At 31.8% G+C, this 21859-nt stretch overlaps 1 protein-coding gene across 5 annotated transcripts in view; it reads left to right on the forward strand.

Moving 5' to 3' along the window:
- The window catches only part of Erbin (erbb2 interacting protein), a 135958-nt gene that overhangs the window by 72943 nt on the left and 41156 nt on the right, over positions 1-21859 (forward strand). For all 5 annotated transcript variants that reach the window (XM_026390857.2, XM_026390859.2, XM_026390860.2 and 2 more), the window contains exons 5-14: positions 3283-3361; positions 4880-4969; positions 6171-6227; positions 10904-10967; positions 13360-13434; positions 14055-14199; positions 15833-15905; positions 16201-16330; positions 16629-16744; positions 18112-18181. In XM_026390857.2, the coding sequence (XP_026246642.2) occupies positions 3283-3361; positions 4880-4969; positions 6171-6227; positions 10904-10967; positions 13360-13434; positions 14055-14199; positions 15833-15905; positions 16201-16330; positions 16629-16744; positions 18112-18181 (899 nt within the window). The remainder of the gene's footprint in view (positions 1-3282; positions 3362-4879; positions 4970-6170; positions 6228-10903; positions 10968-13359; positions 13435-14054; positions 14200-15832; positions 15906-16200; positions 16331-16628; positions 16745-18111; positions 18182-21859) is intronic.

Raw genomic sequence — 21859 nt, forward strand, 5'->3', positions numbered from 1 at the left:
AACAAAGTACTTTAAAACATGAAAAATACAGAGTATTCATTTGTATATGAGGAAGATGATATAAACATTAATTTTCATTATATAATACTAAACTAATAAATACATTTTTTTAGCAAATAAATATACTATTTGTGATACAGGTTGAGCATCTGTACTCTCAAATTTGAATTTGAAGTGTTCCAAGATCTGGCCTTTTTTTTTTTGAGGGCCAACATAATGACACAAGTGTAAAATTCCACTCCTGACCTCCTGTGATGGATTGCAGCCAAAGCATACAAAATTATTAAAAATGTTACATGAATTACCTTCAGGCTGTAATGTAAGTACAAGATACATATGTAGCATAAATGAATTCCATATTTAGACTCTGGTTCCCTCCCTAAAACATCTCATTATGTACATGCAAATATTTCAAAATCTGGGAAAAACGACAACAACCACCCTGAAATCCTAAGTATTTTTGGTTCCAACCATTTCAGATAAAGGATGCTCAACCTATACTTACTCTGACGGGTTCTGTCTTAGATGTTGGAGATAGAGGTGAACAAGATAAAAGGGACCACTGCATTTACAACTCTCTGTTTTTGAGAGATTGAAATTCTTGATTTTTAATACTACCTCAAATTATATATGTTTTGTTTGTCCAAACACAAGAAAAACCATTAGCATGATTGTTGGGCTCCTTTTGAGAATCAACGAAAGGACTTTGTGACTTTTTCCTTAAAAACTTGTATCCTATGTGTAAAATTGTGATTGTGTATTGAACTCAAATAAATAAATAATGTTAACATAACAATTGTTTCTGGTTAATTTTTTTCATATTTATTGTGGGACCATTCACATGTTTTAACATTCACCATTTTAGCATTTTTAAATTTACGCATTTTGGTGCACTTTTGTTTCACCGTCACCACTGTGTAGTTCTAGAATGTTGTTGTCATCTTAGAAGGAAACCCTGGACCCACTAACTAGTCACTCCCTATTCTAGTTTTTCTCAGTACTTTCAACCATTTATCTTTTTGGAGTCTGTCAGGATTTGTTTTTTCTGGATATTTCATATTAATAGAATCATATATATGTACGGCTGCTTTCTCTTCAAATAGTGTTTTCCAGTTGCATCCATGTTGTACCATATATTGATATTCCCATAATGTGGATATACCACATTTCATTTATTTTCTTTATCCATTTGTTGATAGGTATTAGATTATTTCTATATTTGGCTGTTGTAAATAATTCTTCTATGAGCATTCATGTACAAGTTTTTGTTGGAACATATATTTTTAATTTTCTCAAGTACACACAGGAGTAGAATTTCTGGGTTATAGGGTAATTCTGTGTTTAACATTTGGAGGAGCTTCCAAACCATTGTCCACAGCCATTTTCTGTTCCAGTTAGCAGTGTATATATGTAGTTTCCAATTTTTCCATATCTTCATTAGTATTTGTTAATTTCACACAATTGCATTTAGTTGTCAGGTCTATTAGGCCTTCTCTCTTCTGAGTGGTTCCTAAGACCTCTTTTGTTTTTTGAAGATAACTGGCCTTTAATAAAAGTTTTCTTAATTTGGGTTTGTTTGATGCTTGCTTATGTTTAAATGTAGCTTTTATGTTTTTGGCAAGTATACATTGTTTCTTAGGGCATCTCAGACAAGTTGCCATGTGCTATTGATGTTAACTGGTAATGCTTAACTTTGAAGAATTTTGTTAAGATGGTGCCTGTCAGATTCAGTCAACTTTTTCTTTTGTAATTGATAAATATCTTGTAGAAAGAATCTTTGAGACCAAATTAATGTCCTACTTATTATTACTTTTTATGCAATAATTTTGGCATCCATTGTAATTAGGGGTTTTGTTTTGTTCTTTTTCTTGTCCTTTTCCCAGTTTGTGTTTGCTACTGTTGTCAGTTAAACCCAGAGCCTTGCACCGCATGCTAAGCACACACACACTATCACTGACATAAACACCCAGTCTATTGATGAGTTTTGACTGGAGCAGTTATTATTGTGGTATTTGCTAGGTGGTGATTTTGCACCATTTTTCATCACCTGAAACTCTATACATGGCATTATGGTAAGCTTACTTTATCATCTAGTGATGATAAAGTTGGAATAAACTTCAAAGGGTGACAACTTAAAAGGTTGACAACCCGGTTGGATAATCAATCATTATGTTAGTGGAGGGATGGATCTTTTTTAATAAACAGACTATATAAAATTCATTTTTGAAAAAAATTTAAATTAGCATTCCTTTGATCAAGATTAGAGCAATGAGTGCTATTTAAAGTTGTCTGTGGACGAGTGCTAGTTTACCAGTTATTTGTTGCTGTATTTTTGCTGTGATAATTTTAGGAGATGAGTAGGTGCTTAGGATATTTTACCAAATTTTAACTTCACAGTACTTATATTGTATTTTGCAAATGTATTGGTCTGTTACAGATTGGAAATTTTTAAAAATTTATTTACCTCAGGTTTGTGAAACACTTGGTCTAAAAGGATACTCCAAGGGTTAGGGATGTAGCTCAGTAGCAGAGTGTTTTCTAGCATGCATGAGGCCCTGAATCCAGTTCCCATTACTACCACCAGTTCCCCCAAATCATAAGTAGAAGCCCACTGAAAAGTTGAAATGTTTAGTAGATCTCTCGAATGTACACATCATGGTGTGCAGAGATCAACACATTCCTTAACCACTTACATTGAGTATGCTACTGGATTATGTGAAGGAAAAACTTTTAAGAGGAATGTAAAAAAAGATAGGGAAAAAGAGAAGATAGATGGCAGGAAAGAGAAAATGTGTTATTATGTTAGTGTTATTGCCTTCAGGTATATCTGTGGGCGTATGTGAGATAGATTTTCCAACCCTTTTACCTACAGCTTTGTTTTCAGCTTTGCTTGTTTATGTATATAAGGGGCCAGCTCAATCTGGATCCCAGTGTTTAAAAAGCAATAGTTTATGTGAGAAAAACAGAATATTAAATGTTTTGTGCATTTTGTGTCCTTATCACATTGAGAAGGTTCTAATTTTCAGTAGAGCTAAGAGAAGGAAAGGAAGGAAAATCAACTCAAGTAATTAATAGTTATAGAGAGGCAAAGAAGGAAAGATGCACAGAAAGAGAAATTGTTGTGGAGGTGGTTCTATTTGGTTCTCATTGGTGGTGTCAATTTGTCTAGCTCCTGCTTAGTTGGCAAATTATTCTCAGAATCTGCGGGGTACATGTTAATTATTATTGTTTTGGTCTCTATAAGACATTCTTTTAATTTGATTATTATTATTATTTTTTTAGGAATACAAGAGTTTCCAGAAAATATAAAAAATTGTAAAGTTTTGACTGTTGTGGAGGCCAGTGTAAACCCAATTTCTAAGTAAGTTATTCTCAGTTGAATTATAAGTTTTGTTTTTAAAAAAAAACAATTTTGAAGCACTAGTAGAATATTACAGAATATTATTTTACGTATTTTAGTGAAAAATTTGTATCAATTTTAAAGCTACACAAAGGTTCGGTTTTAGAATAAAAAATGAAATCTTAATAATCTTCCTACGTTCACATATTATGGATATAAATTTGAGATCTAAAAAAGACAATACAAGTATTTTTAATGCAGATCTCACCGATAGTTAATGTCAGAAATGAGACTAGAATCTGCTAGGTTTCCTCACTATTTGTACAGTGCCAAAATGTGAGATATTTGAATATATCATAATATTCTGGATATTGCCAACAATATGGTAATATCCAGAGTATTTTCCTGGAAGTAGATGGTTGATATAAACAAGTTGAAGTGAACAAGGAACTGAGAGTCTAGTTTGAATAAATTGTTTAATGAACACTGGAGTCAGCACCTCAATGGTTGGCCTGGGAATAGATTGTGTGTGTGTGTGTCGGTGGTGGGGAGGGTATAGGGATTGAACTCAGGGGCATTTGACCACTGAGCCACATTCCCAGCCCTATTTTGTGTTTTATTTAGAGAGAGGGTCTCACTGAGTTGCTTGCTGAGGTTGGCTTTGAATTCTCAATCCTCCCTTCTCAGCCTCTGGGATCCAGGCATGTGCCACTATGCTAAGCCTGCTATGTCTTAATGCACAAGGATTTTATTCTTGTTAAAATCCATGGCAAACGCATAAAGAATGATGTATATACTTTTCATTTGAAAATAATACTCTGTCGTTAAGTTCTACATCTGTAGAACCTGTTTCATAAGCAAGAAGAAATAGAAACTAATACATGTAGATTCTTACATGGACTTAAAAATACTCAGCTTTTTATGTTATTTGCTTGAAGAATTCTAAACCTTATTTATTTAGGGGCTAAATGTTGATTATCAAAATAATCTAAATCAGTGTTTTCCACTGGAGCCTGTTTTTACCCCAGGGACACTTGGCAATTTTTAGAGATAACTTTCGGGGGGTCGGAGTGTATACACATATGCACACTATTGGCATCTAGTTGGTAGAATCCAGGGCCACAGTTAAACATCCTACAGTGACAAGGCAGCTTTCTCACAACAAAGAATTATTCTCAAATTGTCTCTGCCTAGGTTTAGAAACTCTATAGTCCCTTCACTTGATGTTAAATAAGGTGAATTTGAAGGGTGCTTATTGTTTTCATGGTTATGTCTTAAATGTATTTCTATGTGTTGTGGCTCATTCTTGGTTAACTATTTGTGCAAATTTAATGTTACAGAGACAAATATTACCTTACTTTCTCTTACCAAAGAGATGAAGTTACAAACATTGAAGCAGGCAAATTATTACAAAATGCAAACCTTAATTTGTAAAGAGGTGACTATTTTCTGTTGAGAAAATGTCTTGATTACACAGATTCTTGTGAGGCTGAAATTGTATATATGAAATTAATTTAAATTCTGATATATTTTATATAGGCTCCCTGATGGATTTTCTCAGCTGTTAAACCTAACCCAGTTATATCTGAATGATGCTTTCCTTGAATTTTTGCCAGCTAATTTTGGCAGGTAAATTATAGTTTCTCCTAAAAACATTTATTGTTAGCTTTTGTAGTTTACAAAACTATAAGTTACTTTAGTAATACCATGTTATAGTTTCATAGGCTCTTCTTTTGTAACTATTTCCAAGTATTGTGATTTTTTTTCTCTTCTTTTTTCAGTACTGGGGATTAAACCCAAGGGTGTCTACCACTGAGCTATATCCCCAGCCCTTTTTATTTCTAATTTGAGACAGAGTCTCAGTAAGTTGTCGAAACTGGTCTAGAACAGGCAATCCTCTTGTTTTAACACCATGAGTACCAAGTACTAATACTAATTAGTATGCAATTAGTGATTTTTATAGTTTCTTTGAATCTAATTACTTTTATTCCAAATTTATTTTCAGTGAGAGTTAAAAAAAAAAAAAGACCACCAGTTTTTAAGGTGGCAAAAAAATAGAAGGTTTTCCTAGGGATAATATCTGTATATTTGAGATACCAAATGCTATATTTTTAGTATTTATTAAAATCTTTTAACAATCTATTTAGCTATTTCCCCATTGAATCAAAATTCTTGAGAAAACAGTATGTTTCTGGTTTACCAGTATGTGTTTACTTCATCTCTCTTCATCACCATCCCCATTAAGTCTCTGAGTATTTTTTTAAACAGATGAATTAATGAATAATAGGTATCAAGTTATTGAATTTAAATTAATTTTATTATAGAAAGTGTTAGCAAACTAAACTTTAATTTTGTAGTTATCGTTTGTCTAAAACAATTATTATACTTTTTAGATTCGTCTTCTGTATCTGGCATTTGCATCATTTAATTTGTTCATTTCCCCTATTTTATAGTGAAATGTATATTGCTGAATTGTCAGCAGATTTATTTATCTCTTTTTATAACTATTCCCTAGAGTTGCATTATTGTTCTTTAAGGAATAGTTTTGTGGTTATTTTTAGTGGAAGGCATGGAATATGATTTAGGATTGTTTACTTAGGAACAATCACTTTGTCCCTTTGAAAATATCTAAAAGCATTTTCCCTTCCTGTTAATTCTGAACAGCAGAAATAGTCTTTTCTTCCTTTGTGGTTTTTATTCCCTTGTAATATTTTATGTTACTCTGCATATAGTAATTATATAATTAGTATTGATTGTTTTAAAACCTTAAAATATGGCATTATTATTAAATCCTTTGTTGTAGACACTTGACTTGTTCTTTGTTTTGCAGATTAACTAAACTTCAGATATTAGAACTTAGAGAAAACCAGTTAAAAATGTTGCCTAAGTAAGTAAAGGTGTTATCCTTTTAAAAATTCAATTTAGAATTTTTAATCCATATTTCCCTAAAAAGAGTTAGATTTTTATAAAGACTTAAATTTGTGGTGCTTATATTATATAATTCCTGGTGTTAAATTTAAAAATGTGTCTATTGGTGATTTCATAGCTCTCTGAGGCATAATCTTTTGTGTAATACAAAAATTAGATAATAAGTTTGTGAGAAAAGAAAAATTAAGTTTGGAAAGCCAACCTGAGTTCTAATTAGAGATTCAAATTCTTATGTTAGAACCCATACATATCATTTATTAGAGAGATCTGTATAGTCTTCATGTGAAGCTGCTAACTAAAACTTGACTGCTTGGCTTTCTCATCTGTTGTAAATTAGAAATTGGGTGATTGGTTCTTATATTGTAATCTAACATCAAGAAGAGATGGTAGTTTAAGAGCAAATGAGGAGATAAAACTATTGAAAAAAAAACAGGTCTACAAACTCAAAATGCACTGTATTCTTTGGTGATTTATTTTAAAAACGTCTTAAAATACCTTGAATACATTGCTATATATCATGTAGTGCTTGACAAACTACAGTCTATGATTAATTATTGCCCATTGTCTATAATTGTGAATAAAGTTTCATTGGAACATAGCCACATTCCTTAATTTACTTATTACCTCTGGCCAATTTTATTCTGTAAAGTAATTGTGACAAAGACCTTATGATCACAGAACCTAAAATATTTACTATCTGGTCTTTTATAGAAAAAAAATTCTTAACTAGTATTAAAATAGAATCATTAAGACTTAATTGTTACTTTTTGAGGAGCAAACATCTTCAGTTACCCCAGGAGTTAGTTGTTTTGTTTACTCAGCTTCAGTGGCATCATATTTATATCTGTTACTGTATTTGCCACATCAAGTAATGTATCTGTTTTTATATGTCACTTTCTTCTTGCCTGACCAACATGTATACATGCGCATGTGTGTCTTTTCCTCTGTCCCACATGATTATAAGTTGAGGACAGAGTACATGTCTAGTTTGTTTCCCCCCCACCAAATGATAGTTTGTTTTAGCCAAGTATTTATCCAGTGCATGAATGAAGTTTCTAATGAGTATAGTTATATGTATAGTTGTGAGTATAACTTAAAGTAAGAATTACCATATTAAAAATTTAAGAGGTCTAAATATTTTGCCAATTTAGTACTGGCTTAGCTCAAAACTTTACTGGTTTCTAAGAGACCTAAATAACAATATATAAATTGTTTATTATAATAAGTAAGCCTATAATTAATGTGGTGCATTAATCAGCTTTCTGTCACTGTGACAAAATACCTGAGATAAATAGCTTACAAAGAGAAAAGGTTTATTTTCTCTCAGATTTCAGAGGTTCCCATCCATGATTGGCCTTATGGGCTTTTGGGCCTGTAATGAAGTAACACATTGTGGTGAGAGTGCATGGTGGAACAAAGCTGCTCACTTCTTGGTGTCTGGGAAGCAAAGAGAAAACTGTTAAGAGGCCAGGGTTCCAATGTCCCCTTGTGGCACATGCCCTTAATCCCAGGTACTTGGGAAGCTGAGATATGCGATCACAAGTTCAAGTCTAACCTAGGCATTTTAGCAAGACCTTGCTTGTCTAAAAACAAACAACAAAAAACAGGGCCAGGTACAGCTAAGTGCTAGTGCTTGCATAGCATGTTCAAAGCCCTGAGTTCAATCTACTGTATGTCCGACAGGCATGCCTCCCATAACCTGACTTCCTTCTACCAGGCCCCACCTCCTAAAGATTCCATTACCTACCTCCCAGTTGTGCCGCAGGCTAAGGACCAAGCCTTCAACATATGGGCTTTTGGGGGACATTTTAGGTCCAAATGCTTATGGTCTGATACCATAGGTAATTCACTGATTTTAACTCCTTTTAGATATTCAGATCAGGCTCTGTCAATAAATTTGATAATATAATTCTTTATTCCTTTCTAAGATCTGATTAAAAACTTTGAGACCTCCAAAAAATATAAAGAAAGCCATAGTTTTAAATATTAGGAAAGTCACATTCAGATTTATATGTCTGGATATTTTTATGATTAGAGATTTTAACAAAAGGAAGACCTATAATTTTACATATGTTGTTAAGCACAACTTAATAGTGCTTAAAGAGTTTGCAGAGTATTTTGTCAGGAACACAAAAAATGTTATGTCCTTCCTATGAAACAGGAGAAAAGGTAAAATGAGATAAATACAATGACTTTTAGAGGTAGATGACAGAATTTTTTTTTTTTTTTTTTTTTTGGTACTGGGGATTGAACTCCTGACTACTCAACCACTGAGCCACATCCCCAGCCCTATTTTGCATTTTATTTAGAGACAGGGTCTCACTGAGTTTCTTAGTGCCTCCTCGCTTTTTGTTGAGGCTGGCTTTGAACTTGCAGTTTTCCTGTCTCGCACTCAGGAGCTGCTGGGATCATAGGCGTGAGCCACCGAGCCTGGTGATGACAGGAATTTGAAGGATACTATTTCTTTCTTCTCCTTGAATTAGTAAGCCGGACCTTATTCTAAGATAAAATTTTATTTCTGAGATAGACAGATTCATTTATTCATTCATTCTTATGTTCATTCATACGTAGAATGGATTGAGCCCAAGACCTCGCACAGACTAAGCAAACAATACCATTGAGCTGTAACTGATCCTCTGTTTTTTTGTTTGGTTTTTGGTGTTGCTGGGAATTGAACCCAGGGCCTCATGCATGCTATGCAAGTACTTTATTTACTATTGAGCCTTATCCCCAGCCTCTGACCCTCTGTTTTCATTGTTGGTAATGGTGTTGCTATTTGTTTGAGTCAAGCAAGTTCTCACTGTTGCTTAGGCCGACCTTGAACTTGTGATTGCCTGCCTCAGCCTCCCAAGTAACTGGGATTACAGGCATGTGCTATGACACCCAGTTTATTTACATACCCAGGATAGGTGTGTAAATGGATCACAGGTTACCAGTATTAGCTACAGAGGGTTGAGGTAGAAACAGATAATTTTGTGTTGTTGTAGTATATTTCTCTTTATTATTACATGTCTGTTTCATTCATATTTTCCCAAACGTTCTGAAACTTATTTTTTCCTTAAATGTTTTCTGTAATTCAGTTGTTCCAATGTACTAACTTTTCATTTTTATACCCCTTCTGAAACTATTTGTTTTTATAAATTGCCTCTGTTGTTGTTATGTATTCAATAGCTACACATGAATTTTCTCTTGTCATTATAATAATGTCAAAACAAGAAGTAGATGATTTTGTTTTCTTCTTTCAATATTCCCCTCTCTTCACAGTCCTTTTTACTTTTCTCAAAACTTCACCTGGTAAAGTAGTTTGAACATTCAAGCTTAATGTCATAGCATGTGATTTTATACATCTGGAAAAAATTCCTGGAAATTCCTTTTTTTTTTTTTAATGTTTTTCCTTTTGCTACAGCTTGCTTCTAGCTTTTTTGGAAAAAGATATGAATAAGGAGATAGGATTATAGTGCCTGAGAATAGGCACTCAGTAAATCTAAGTTAATGGAGCTTTGAGAAAATTTGGCATTATGGGATGAATTGAATTAAAGGGGCAGTGATGGAACGGCATGTTTAAAATTTAAAGGTTGGAGAAAATTAGCTTCAGTTTAGGCCATAACATAAATTATGATGGGGATTCTTATATTTTTTAGTTAAAAACCTGAACAAATATTTAAACTAATTTTTAACATTAATTTTTGTTAAGTTTTGAGAGAAGAAAGAAATATTAGGTATTTTTTGTCATAATTTAAGATGTCTTTGTGCTTTAAATGAAGTTCATTTCTGAAATATTAACATATGAATGAATAATACTAATGATAGCAGAAATATAGTTGTTCTATTATTTTATCATACCCTATAAAGTCACTAATGTGGAGCTGCTTATGGGTAGTTTAGGGCATCTCAATATATTAAGTAATGAGTTTTTCTAAAAATAAAATTGAAGAGCATAAATACACATTTGGATTAATTTGTAATTAGTTTCAAAAGATACCTTTGTGGAAAGAAATATAAAAATAAACTGTTTATTTCATCACAAACCAGTTTGTACATTTTTCTAGCCTTTAGTTGGTGAGAAATGTTAAGTGGGAAGTTTAAAATGATATATTATTGCTTTAAAATAATCTACCAGTTTTAAAATTCAAAACCTATATTTTATTGGCTTGAACATGTAAAGAACATGTTAACATTTTGAAAACTATGAGAATTATAGTTATTTTAAAACTTTAGAAATATATGACCAGTCTTGAAAAAAAACTTGCTGAAATTACTTAGTAAATGAATATGTATTTGCCAAATAGTCTTAACTCACTGATATATATGTGTATATACTATATGAAAATTTATTCTGTTAAAAAATGAAAAACTTTTATTCATTTTTTGACCTGTGACTTTAAATTCATTGCAATTTCTTCTTAAGAATAGAAAATAAGACTGATGAGAAGCCAAAATTAGAGAATAATCAGTGATTCAATTCATTCTCTAGAAAATAAATATTGGCTTATTGTTTTAGAAAATTAACATTTTGGCCAACATATGAAAAGCCTGTGCTTCATTACATAAGTATACATTGACTGTGAAATTTGAAAGCTTCCATGTAATTGATATTTTTATATAGTTAATTCTTTGTAACTCCATTGTGAATAGAACCATGAATAGATTGACCCAGCTGGAAAGACTGGATTTGGGAAGTAATGAATTCACAGAAGTGGTAAGTTCTCATTAATCTCATTCTCTATAAGCCTTACATGTGATCAAGGGCAAAATGTGAAAATTCAAGTATTTCTCTTAAAAATTGAATAAAGGTATACATTTTTTGAGATATAAGATATGAAAGTTCTGCTGGGTATGTATGTGGCACGATCTGTAATACCAGTGACTTGAGGCTGAGGCAGGATGATCAGTTAACAAGACTCTTGTCTCCAAAAAATGAAAGGGCTGGGGATATAGCTCAGTGGTAGGGCTTACCTAGCATATGCAGGACCCTGGTTTAAATCTACAGTACAGGGAGGGATGGGGGATAAGAAGGAAAATATGAAAGTTCTTAACTTGAACTTTCCAGACAGATGGAAAAATTAACCAGCCATAGAAAAGTCTGAAAAAAGTAAGGCTAAAATATGAAATTAATGAGAGGTCCATGGAAGAGATAGCCAAAAGTTTTTAGCAAAGGAAACAGAAAGTTTGAGAGATTATAAGGAAAAAAATATCATTCTCAAATATAGCAATTGGTAGTGTAGTTTTGAGTCAAAAATAATTCCTCTGGGGTGTTGCTTATGAGTTTGTTTAGTGATAAGATACTTCTCTGTAGTTTTACATAAAGGCTTTAAAGGGAAAGTCATTGAATGAAATAGTTGTTATTTTTGAGTTTGTATTGAGACCTGTCAATTGTGTTTGTCCTTTGTATGCTATAGTACACTGTGATGCTGCATCTAAAAGGAGTGTGTCTTTAGTGTTCAAAAGTAACTCAAAAAATAAAGTAGATTTCTTTAAAAAAGGAATTCACCAAACTCAATATCATTGTTAAAACTTTAAAATTATGTTCATGAGTTTGTTGTTCAAAATTGTGTTGGCTTTCACATGATAGTCTTTAAGAACAAAAATTTCTCAGGTCTGTGTTGTGTGCCCTATGAGTAGTTTAGATAGCTAATTGTGCGTTTCACCTTTGTCCAGTGAAGGACCATGTTGGTTTGAGATACCTTCCAGTTTCTTTAAAAAATACTTACTTTATTTTTTATTACGTTCTAACTAGAAGTGATTCCTTATGGATTTCAGTATGTGGAGTTTTTATTCCCTGTGGGAGGAAAAATATACTGTTTCCTGAATTATTTACTGTACTCTTATTTGTTTTCAGTGTATTAATTAATTTCCATATTAACTACATAAAAATTCTCAATTGTTAATTTTATGAATCCAGTAAGCTTTCAAAATTATTCATTTTTGTACTATTTTGATCTTTCAACATTATATACATATTTTTTAAACTTAGTAATGCAATTACAACAGTAAAGCACAAAAGGAAATTTTGTTTAACCCAAGATATATCTATAATTCTTTTTTTTTTAATATTTATGTTTTAGGTGTAGATGGACACAACACAATGCCTTTATTTTTATGTGGTGCTGAGGATCAAACCTGGGTCCCGCCCGTGTTAGGCGAGCACTCCACCACTGAGCCACAATCCCAGCCCCTAGAATTCTTCTTTCTATGTTTAAACAATAAATCTGAATGATATGACCTTTTATGCAAGACTCACATTATTTCATTGATTAGATATGATGGTACTCTTTGCTGTCACTTGGTCATTTATTGCACCTGGCTTTGTGGGGTGACAGTCTTAAGTTCCAATGCCCAACAGCAAATTTTACCTGAATACAAAGGTCCACAACAACACTTAAAATTAGTTTTAGGTATTTAACACTGTATTATAAACAGTTTTTTACCAAATCATTAGAATTTTCCATTAGGAGCTTAAATGACAGAATTTTCTATTTTTGTCATATGGTTATGCCTTTGCTTATTTATCTTTCCTTATTATTGAAAATTTAGGATGTATAGTGACTTTTCTCTCTATTAATGTCATGAGAAACAACATCTTTGTGATTTTCCTAAAATTTTCTAAAAGGCTGTATCTTTTTATTGATAATGAATGAGAAATTCTTTTTATTATATACTTCCAGGCAGTGGATCCTCTTCCTCTCTTTTTTTTAGGTGCTATGTTTGATCTCAGGGCCTCAGCCTCACATGCTAAGCAAGTGCTCTACTGCTGAGCTGTACTCCCAGGCCCCCTACTTTTATTTCTTTATTAATTGTATAGATAGTTGACTCTGTTGTATAATCCAAAACTTAAATGAGTTTTATGTAATCTACTTGTATGGAGTTTATATTGGAATTTCCCTTTAATAATGCTATTGTAGTAACTATAATGCAGTGGAATGGCTCATGTCTTGGCTGTGTTTCTCCCCTGCACCCAACTTTTTCTTTTTTCCCCTTTTATTTAATGTTTCAAAACTAAAGGTTATATTATACATTCTCAGGGCTTCTTTTGCCAGATAAAGACATTTCTGTGAATTAATTTGATTTTTTTCCCTTTTCTATCCAAATAGCCTGAAGTACTTGAGCAACTAAGTGGATTGAAAGAATTTTGGATGGATGGTAATAGACTTACTTTTATTCCAGGGGTATGTATATGGAATTTTGGACAGCTTCACTAATTTCTGTCTCTTCTTTGCAGTAGTTGAACTGTGCATTTTAAAATTACTTTTAGTTAGTTAAAAATGGATTATTTTTTACTTTTTTATTAAACAGAAACAAATCACGCTTTTCTTACTATATTTGAGACATTCTTGATTAAAATCTGGAAATTCTTGTAACAGGCTAATAAAACTTAGTCTTTTCTTAGCATTATAGAGTATATTCTTTCCAGTAGTAGCAATTGAATTATTTTCCTAATTTAGTTTGCCTGTGGAATTGTAAAGCTAGGATGATTTCCATGAACTTATTTTCTTTCTTACGGATAAATTATATACTCCCATAATCTAAACAAGCCATAAGAATCTCCATATATGTATCTCCTTAGGGAGGTGATTAACAGCTAAGTTTCTAAAGAAAAATACATATACTTTGTCACTCCATTGGGTTAAAGTTAGTAGGAATTCTTAGCTTACTATTTTGAGTCATCTTTCTCATGTTAACATTTAATTATTTATTAAAATTGGCATTTTTTATTACCTGAATTTCTTATAAATTATTTGATACAGTAATTATATTCATTTTATTATTATTATTATTTTACTTGTAGTTTATTGGTAGTTTGAAACAGCTTACATATTTGGATGTTTCCAAAAATAATATTGAAATGGTGGAAGAAGGAATTTCAGCTTGTGAAAATCTCCAAGACCTCCTGTTATCAAGCAATTCACTTCAACAGCTGCCTGAGACTATTGGTTTGTATTGCTTTCAAATACATGTAATTTTTATTAAACCAAAGGCTTCCATGAAATTTTTATTTGTTACCACATAGCTTTACTGTATTGCCACATAACTAATATTATTTGAAGTTTTCCTGATAAGATCAGTTATATAATTTACTTGTTGTTAATGGTACTATGGCTTTATTTACACTAAAGAAATCTTATAAAGAATCTGTATAACTGGTTTTTAACCCTTAATCATAGCCCTTATTTAGTAACTTTTTTCCAGGCCTACTTCATTATAGAGCAGACAAGAAAACAGACTTGTTGAACAAATCTTGTGAGAGATCTGCGATTACTGAATCTGTATTTCTAAGAGTTGGAGACATGACTCAGTGATAGAGCGCTTGCCTGGCATGCACAAGGCCCCAGGTTCAATTCCCAGCACTGAAAATAAATTAAAAAATAAAAATCTGTATTTATTCAGTTTCTTATAAAATGAAATTTCAAAGGAATTGAATTATTTTAATGGAAGCACTAAATCCTAAATATTGTTATCTTTAAGATTTGTTAGCAACCCAACTCCACATTTTACAATGGAGTTCATTTTTGGTATTGCAAATTCTGTGGGTTTTGACAATTTTTTTTTAAGTCGTTGATGGACCTTTATTTTATTTATTTATATATGGTCCTGAGAATCAAACCCAGTGCCTCCCACATGCTAGGTAAACACTCTGCCTCTGAGCCACAAATCTAGCCCTTGACAAATGTTTAATGACCTGGTATCTCTCATTATAACTTCATACAGAATAGTTTCACTGCTCTAAAAATCCTTTATGCTCTGTATCTTCATCCCTCCTTCCTTGAAACCCCCTGGAAACCATAGATCCATAACTGTTTCTGTTAGTTGCCTTTTTTAGGATGTTACTACAGAGTCATACAACATGTAGCCTTTCAGATTGACTTTGTTATATTCATTTAAGGTTTCTCCATGTCTTTTCATGGCTTGATAGCTCATTTATTTTTAAGTGCTAAATTATATTTAACTGCCTGGATCTGCTGCTGTTTATTGATCTATTCATCTAGTGGAGAACATCTTGGTTGCTCCAAGTTTGTGCAATTATTAATAAAATGACTATAAACAAAGATGTTAATAAAAAAACTTAAAAAATAAATTTTACATATTTCTCAGTTGAATTAGTTGTTTTAGATAATGTACATTTTGCAAATTCACTAGCATTATACTCTAATCAACACTTTTAATTTTTAATATTTTTATACATAGAATAGTTTGTTATAGACCTTTGCCATTTCTTCTTTTAATTCAATAAAGGTTTTTTGGGGGGTAGGGATGTTGGTTTCTTCTCAACCATGACATTGTTTTTAGGAATGGAGTTATAGTAGTAAATAGTGCAGACAGAAAGTCTCTTCTCTTATGAAGTTTACGTTTCAGTGGGGGTTAGTAAAGAAATATACACTGTATTAAAAGGGTTGTGGGTTAGACTTGTAAACATAGGTTAAGAGAACAGAATGAGCGGAATTGGGAGTGGTATCTCTTGATAGGTTAGTTTGCAAAGTTCTTCTTAATTCTTGCCAAATGTAGTGACTCACATTGAATGTGGAATTATAGTAAGTGTTGAAAAATTGTTATTTCTTCTTTTAATAGGTTCGTTGAAGAATGTCACAACTTTAAAAATAGATGAAAACCAATTAATGTATCTACCAGACTCTGTAGGAGGGTATGTGTTTTGGTAAATGTGTAGATCCTTGAAATTTTTACTTTTAGTTCAGCATGCCATATATATCTTCAGATAATTGCATAAATAACAACTAAAGGAATTTCTACAAATATTTAATTAAATAACTGGTATGCAGTTTGGGTAAATTGACAGACCTATTAATTTTTAATTAAGTTTACCTATATGAAGTTTCACTGGGTTCATAGTCAAGTTCAACTGTTCATGTTCTTAAATTTTGAATTTTATATGTGTGTATATATGTATTTATAATGTGTATTTCCATTTATAATTAAAGGTTAATATCAATAGAAGAACTAGATTGCAGTTTCAATGAAGTTGAAGCTTTGCCTTCATCTATTGGACAGTTAACTAACATTAGAACCTTTGCTGCAGATCACAATTACTTACAACAATTACCCCCAGAGGTACTATATTTTAAATTTGTTTTAGCTTTTTTCTCATTTTTTTCTAATTATCTTTATTATAGCTACCAGTATTATTTCATTTATTTTCTTTGTAAAACAATTTGTTATGTTCTGAATAATAACTAGCTATGTTAATTTAGAATATGTACCTAAATACTTTCCTTTGTTCATGAAAACTAATAACTAAAAAAGGAATAATTTTACTCCTCTTATAAATGCAAAGAATCATTTTCATAACTTTCAAATACAATGTTATTAATATGTTCATTAACCTGTAGGCCAAATGTTTCTCTTTCAGATTGGAAACTGGAAAAATATAACTGTGCTGTTTCTCCATTCTAATAAACTTGAGACACTTCCAGAAGAAATGGGTGATATGCAGAAATTAAAAGTCATTAATTTAAGTGACAATAGGTTTGTAATATTACATTCATCAATTGGTTTTTAGAAGACTGAATGAATGAAATTAAAGTTTTATAAAATATGATAGCATAGCTAATGCTTGTTCCTCTTTTCATATATATTTTAAAATTTGTTTAAAGAGATTGATCTAATTTTTTTCTGATGTAAATTATACTGTGGTTGTCACTGTTCATTTTGGAATACAACCTTTATTCTCTCCTTATAATAATGTTTTCTTCCTAAAGGCAGATCTTTTCCTTAATAATATTGTTGAACAAATCAATATTTCAATGTAATCTGTTGTTTATATTTTTCTGGGCAGAGGTACACTCATTTACACTGCTTGGAACACAAAGTCAAAGTGCAGAGCAAATTGATCACTGTGATCACTATATTGGAACAATATTTAAGTTAAAAATAAAGTATTCAAAACTTTTCCTGAAGTAAAAATACTGATGAGGATGATTAGAACACCACTTGTAGAGTGTTGTATACATCTTATTTTCATAATATCTTGTGAAGTCTTCTGTGGAATAGTTCAACAGTTTTCCCCATTTTATTTAAGAGAAATTTAAGACTCATATTAAAGGTGACTTACATTGCTTGTAAGATAGAGCTTTAATTTAAACTCAGTTTTCTGAATAGTTAATGATATTATGACAATTCCATTTTATTTAAACAGAACTACTGCTTTCTTATTAACTCGTTGTTTTGGCCTGTATTTCCTCTTCCCAAACTAGAAGACTTAGGTTTTAACAAATTGCCTTAAAAGGGGGCACAGAAGACTAGTTAGGCCTAAGATAGCAAGGTTGAAGTAGACATTCTGTTTTAAACAAGGTACTATTTTATTTTCACATTCTAATAAGTGTTTATACTACTTTGTTTTTACGCATTATCATCTTAAAATAGTGTTCTTGATTGTATAAGTAATGGCTCACAAAAAATACAGAGAGCAATGCAGTTTTTACAACTAGCTATCTCTAAGAGTACTTCCTAAATACAAATAAAAAGCCAATGCAATTTTATAAGATAGTACTTAATATTTCCTTGTTTTTTTCCTCTAAGGCAAGGACAATTTTGACTTGTATATAAGACATTTTTTTTGAAGTTGTTGATTACCCATTTTCTTACTTACTGAGTGATTTAGTTGAAGAATTATATTATTAAAACTAGATCATTTTTTGTTTTTTTTTTGTATACGAAGACCTATATTGGGCTTTTCTCTCTCTTCTTTTGTCCTGTTTGCGTATGTCATTTTATAACATTGTTCAGAAGACCATCAGATTTAGCTTTGATTCATTTACCTCCAGCCCCAACTTTCATTCATGTTAAATATTGTTATTTTAAAGTTTAATTTTTGTTTGTATTTTTTCCTACAGATTAAAGAATTTGCCTTTTAGCTTTACAAAGCTACAACAATTGACTGCTATGTGGCTTTCAGATAATCAGGTAGGTATTCTGATTCTGTTAATTACTGGAATTCCAATTGTTATATAGTTATGCATTCTAGTTCATGTAGGGCCATTTAAGAGCACTTATACACTGTGGTACATATATAAAAATGTATTTGTATATAAATAAAAATATTTCAAATATTTAGAAACATAATTTTTGTAGCACAGTTGTAATAAATAAATAAGGCCTATTGAACTTGCCAAATTTTTAAGCCCATAAGAATAGAGATTAGGAAATCAGATTTAGTACTTCCTATCTTTACTTCAGTAATGGCACCATATACTTGTCAGTTTTTCTGAATATGCTTAAATCTATTCTTTGAGCAGTTTTCAAGAATACAATGCATTGTTTTTAACTAAAGTCATCATGGTGAACAACAGAGCTCTTGAATTTATTGCTCCAATCTAATTGAAATTTTGTACCCTTTGACCAATGTATCCTCATATATCTCTCACTCAGCCTTTATTCTATTTCTGTGAGTTCTCCTATTTTAGATTCCACATGTAAATGACATCATGTGATATTTGTCTTTACCTTTGGCTTATTTCACTTAGCATAATGTGCTCCAGGTTCATCCATGTAGTTGCAAATGACAGGATTTCCTTTTTTTCTAAAGCTGAATAGTATTTCATTGTTTATACATATACATACACCACATTTTTTATGCATTTATCTGTTGATAGATGTTTAGGTTGATTTCTTAGCAATTGTGAGTAATGCTGCAGTGAACATGGGAGTACAGATATCTCCTAGAAATACTCAATTTATTTTCTCTCTGTATCCATATGTATGTACGTACACACACACACACACACACACACACACACACACACCCTCACATACATACATGTTTATAAAATCAGTAGTGGTATTAATGAATCATATAGTTCTTTTTAACTTTTTTGGAGGACTCCATCTAGACTGTTTTCCATGATAACTGGACTAGTTAACATTCCCACCAACAGTATGCAAGGGTTCCTGGTAAATTTTTTTTTTTTTTTTACAAAATAGAATACATATTTTGTTGCTCTTTTTAATTAAAAGAATTAAAGCTTACTATTTGACTTTGAGCAGTACCTTTTTTCCCCCCCGAGGTTTGTATACACTGGTCTCAGATTATTCTCATAAGTTTCATACATAGCCAAATTTGCTTGAGAAAACTTATATCCCTCTTTTGAGTTATGTTACCAGCCTTGAGATGTTGCTAGAGGGAAAAAAACCCACTTGGGGCTGGGACTGTAGCTCTCTGGCAGAGCACTTGCCTAGCACACATCAGGTACTGGGTGTGATCCTAGCACCACATAAAAATAAACAAATAAACTAAAGGCCTGATGTTCATCTACAACTACCAAGGGGAAAAAAAATAAATCCACTTATTTGTATTCCAGAATTCTCTAATTGTTTTAACTATGGACCCTTTTCCTACCTCTTACTAATATTCTAAAATGCCCTAAGTTGATGTTAATCCATGGGTCTTAATTAAACTGTAGTATTTAACTGCTTTACAGATCTGGAAAGAAATGATATTAAAGAAATGAATTAAAATAATACATTTGCTTTTTTAGAGCTTGAATACTACATATATGTGAAAACTTCTTGATATCTCTCAGTTGGTTATTTTAAGTTTGGAACTTGATTACTTGAAGCTTTGTAACTGGAGTCAGAAAACATTTATGGGGCTCTGACTTATGCCAGATACTAACTAAAATAGGGACAAAGCATAGTTCCTGATATCAGACTAACTATATTAGTACATAAGCACTTATGTGGATAAATTGATACCAGCAAATTATGGCAGATTTTCCATTTTTAAAAATATATTTATTTACTTACTTATTGTTATGTGGTGCTGAGGATCGAACCCAGGGTCTCACACCTGCAAGGCAAATGCTTTACCACTTGGCTACAGCCCTAGCCCAGATTTTCCCTTTTATGAAATTATCAACTACTACAATTTCTTCATGTTTACAGTATCCTATCATTTTCTCCCCATTACCCACTATTGTTTAAAAACAAAAATTGTATGGCAGGGTCTTTATTCCCTCATAGTTTGCAAAATATCTAGTAAAATAATATCAGATCTGGCTAGAAAATTTCCCTTGTGGTATGAAACAAATATTATGTTGTAAAAAAACTAAGTATAATGGAAATAGTCTGATTGTGAATTTTTAAAACAAATTGCTCTGCTATTTAATATTTATTGAAATTAATACATAGATAGTACATGATTAATATTTCTTATGAGTCTCTGAAGGCATGAAGAAGAACAATTATTTATTAATTTATTCCCTCATTTATTTTATGATTCTGATGAACCATTTATTGACCAGTTGCTTTGTGCCAGGTTGTGTAAGATAGGGAAAACAGTGATATTTAGAAAATCATTGTAATACAAACTGGTATGAGTAGGACTACTTTAGGATTACAGATGGAGAGGATAATTTGGGGATTTAATGTCATGTTCCCCAGAGGAGGGAATGTCTGCAGTACCTGAATTACCAAAGAGGAGTAGAATTTTTATCAAAAAAAGGATTAATAGTGTTCTTATTAGAAGGTTTATCATGAACCATGAGGACTTAGATGCAAAGCAGCCTAGTATAATTTGATAACTCTACAAGTGGGTCATTGTGACTAGAACATGACTCTTTTAAGATGAAAGACATAGGAAATGAGGTTGACAGAGACCATTTCTTGGAGAGTCTTTTATCCATGCAAAAGAACCTGTGTTATAGTTCAAGGATGGCAAAGATTTTAAGTCCTTTGGGTATATAATTAAGAGTGGATAACTGGGTAAAATGATGGTTCCATTCCAAGTTTTCTGAGGAATCTCCATACTGTTTTCTATAAAGATTGCACCAATTTGCAGTATGAGTACCTTTTTCCCCACATCCTTGCCAACATTGTTACTTATATTCTTGATAATTACCATTCTGTCTGGACATGGAATCTCAATGTAGTTTTAATTTGCATTTCTCTAATTGCTAGAGATGTGGTATAAATAAAATGCACACTGGATTTTATAGCCTCAGTACAAACAGAGAATATAAATTATTCCATTTATAATTTTTATTTGAGTTATGTGTTAAATTATTATATTTTATATAAAGTTCAATTGAATGTATTATTAAAATTAATCTATTTTCACCTTTTTAAAAGTGTAGCTAGTAGAAATGATAAATTATTTGATTCCCATTTTTGTCTCATATCGTAGTTCTATTGGACATTGCTGACTTAGGCTATTAAGATAGTTTCCTAATAGAACTCTGCCTTCATTATTACCATCGCTTCCACCTCCTCATCACCCTGAATCCTTTCTGACCCACATGGTAACTCAAGTGGGGTGTTTTTTTTTTTTGGGGGGGGGGGACTGGGGATTGAACCCAGGGGCACTTAACCACTGAGCCACATTCCCAGCCCTTTTTAAAATATTTTACATAGAGACAGGGTCTTGTTAAATTGCTTAGAGCCTCACTAAGTTCTGAGGCTGGCTTTAAACTTATGATTCTCCTGCCTCAGCCTCCTGAGCTGCAGGTATTATAGGCGTATACTCAACACTTGGCTTCAAGTGATTTTTTAATCTGATCCTATAACTAACCTATGTAAAACCTTTTAATGATACCTTTTTTGTTAATATCACTCATTTTCAAAATTCTTTACATCCTGTGACTGTGT

This window comes from Urocitellus parryii, chromosome 1, assembly GCF_045843805.1.
Source record: "Urocitellus parryii isolate mUroPar1 chromosome 1, mUroPar1.hap1, whole genome shotgun sequence".
NCBI classification, from domain to species: domain Eukaryota; kingdom Metazoa; phylum Chordata; class Mammalia; order Rodentia; family Sciuridae; genus Urocitellus; species Urocitellus parryii.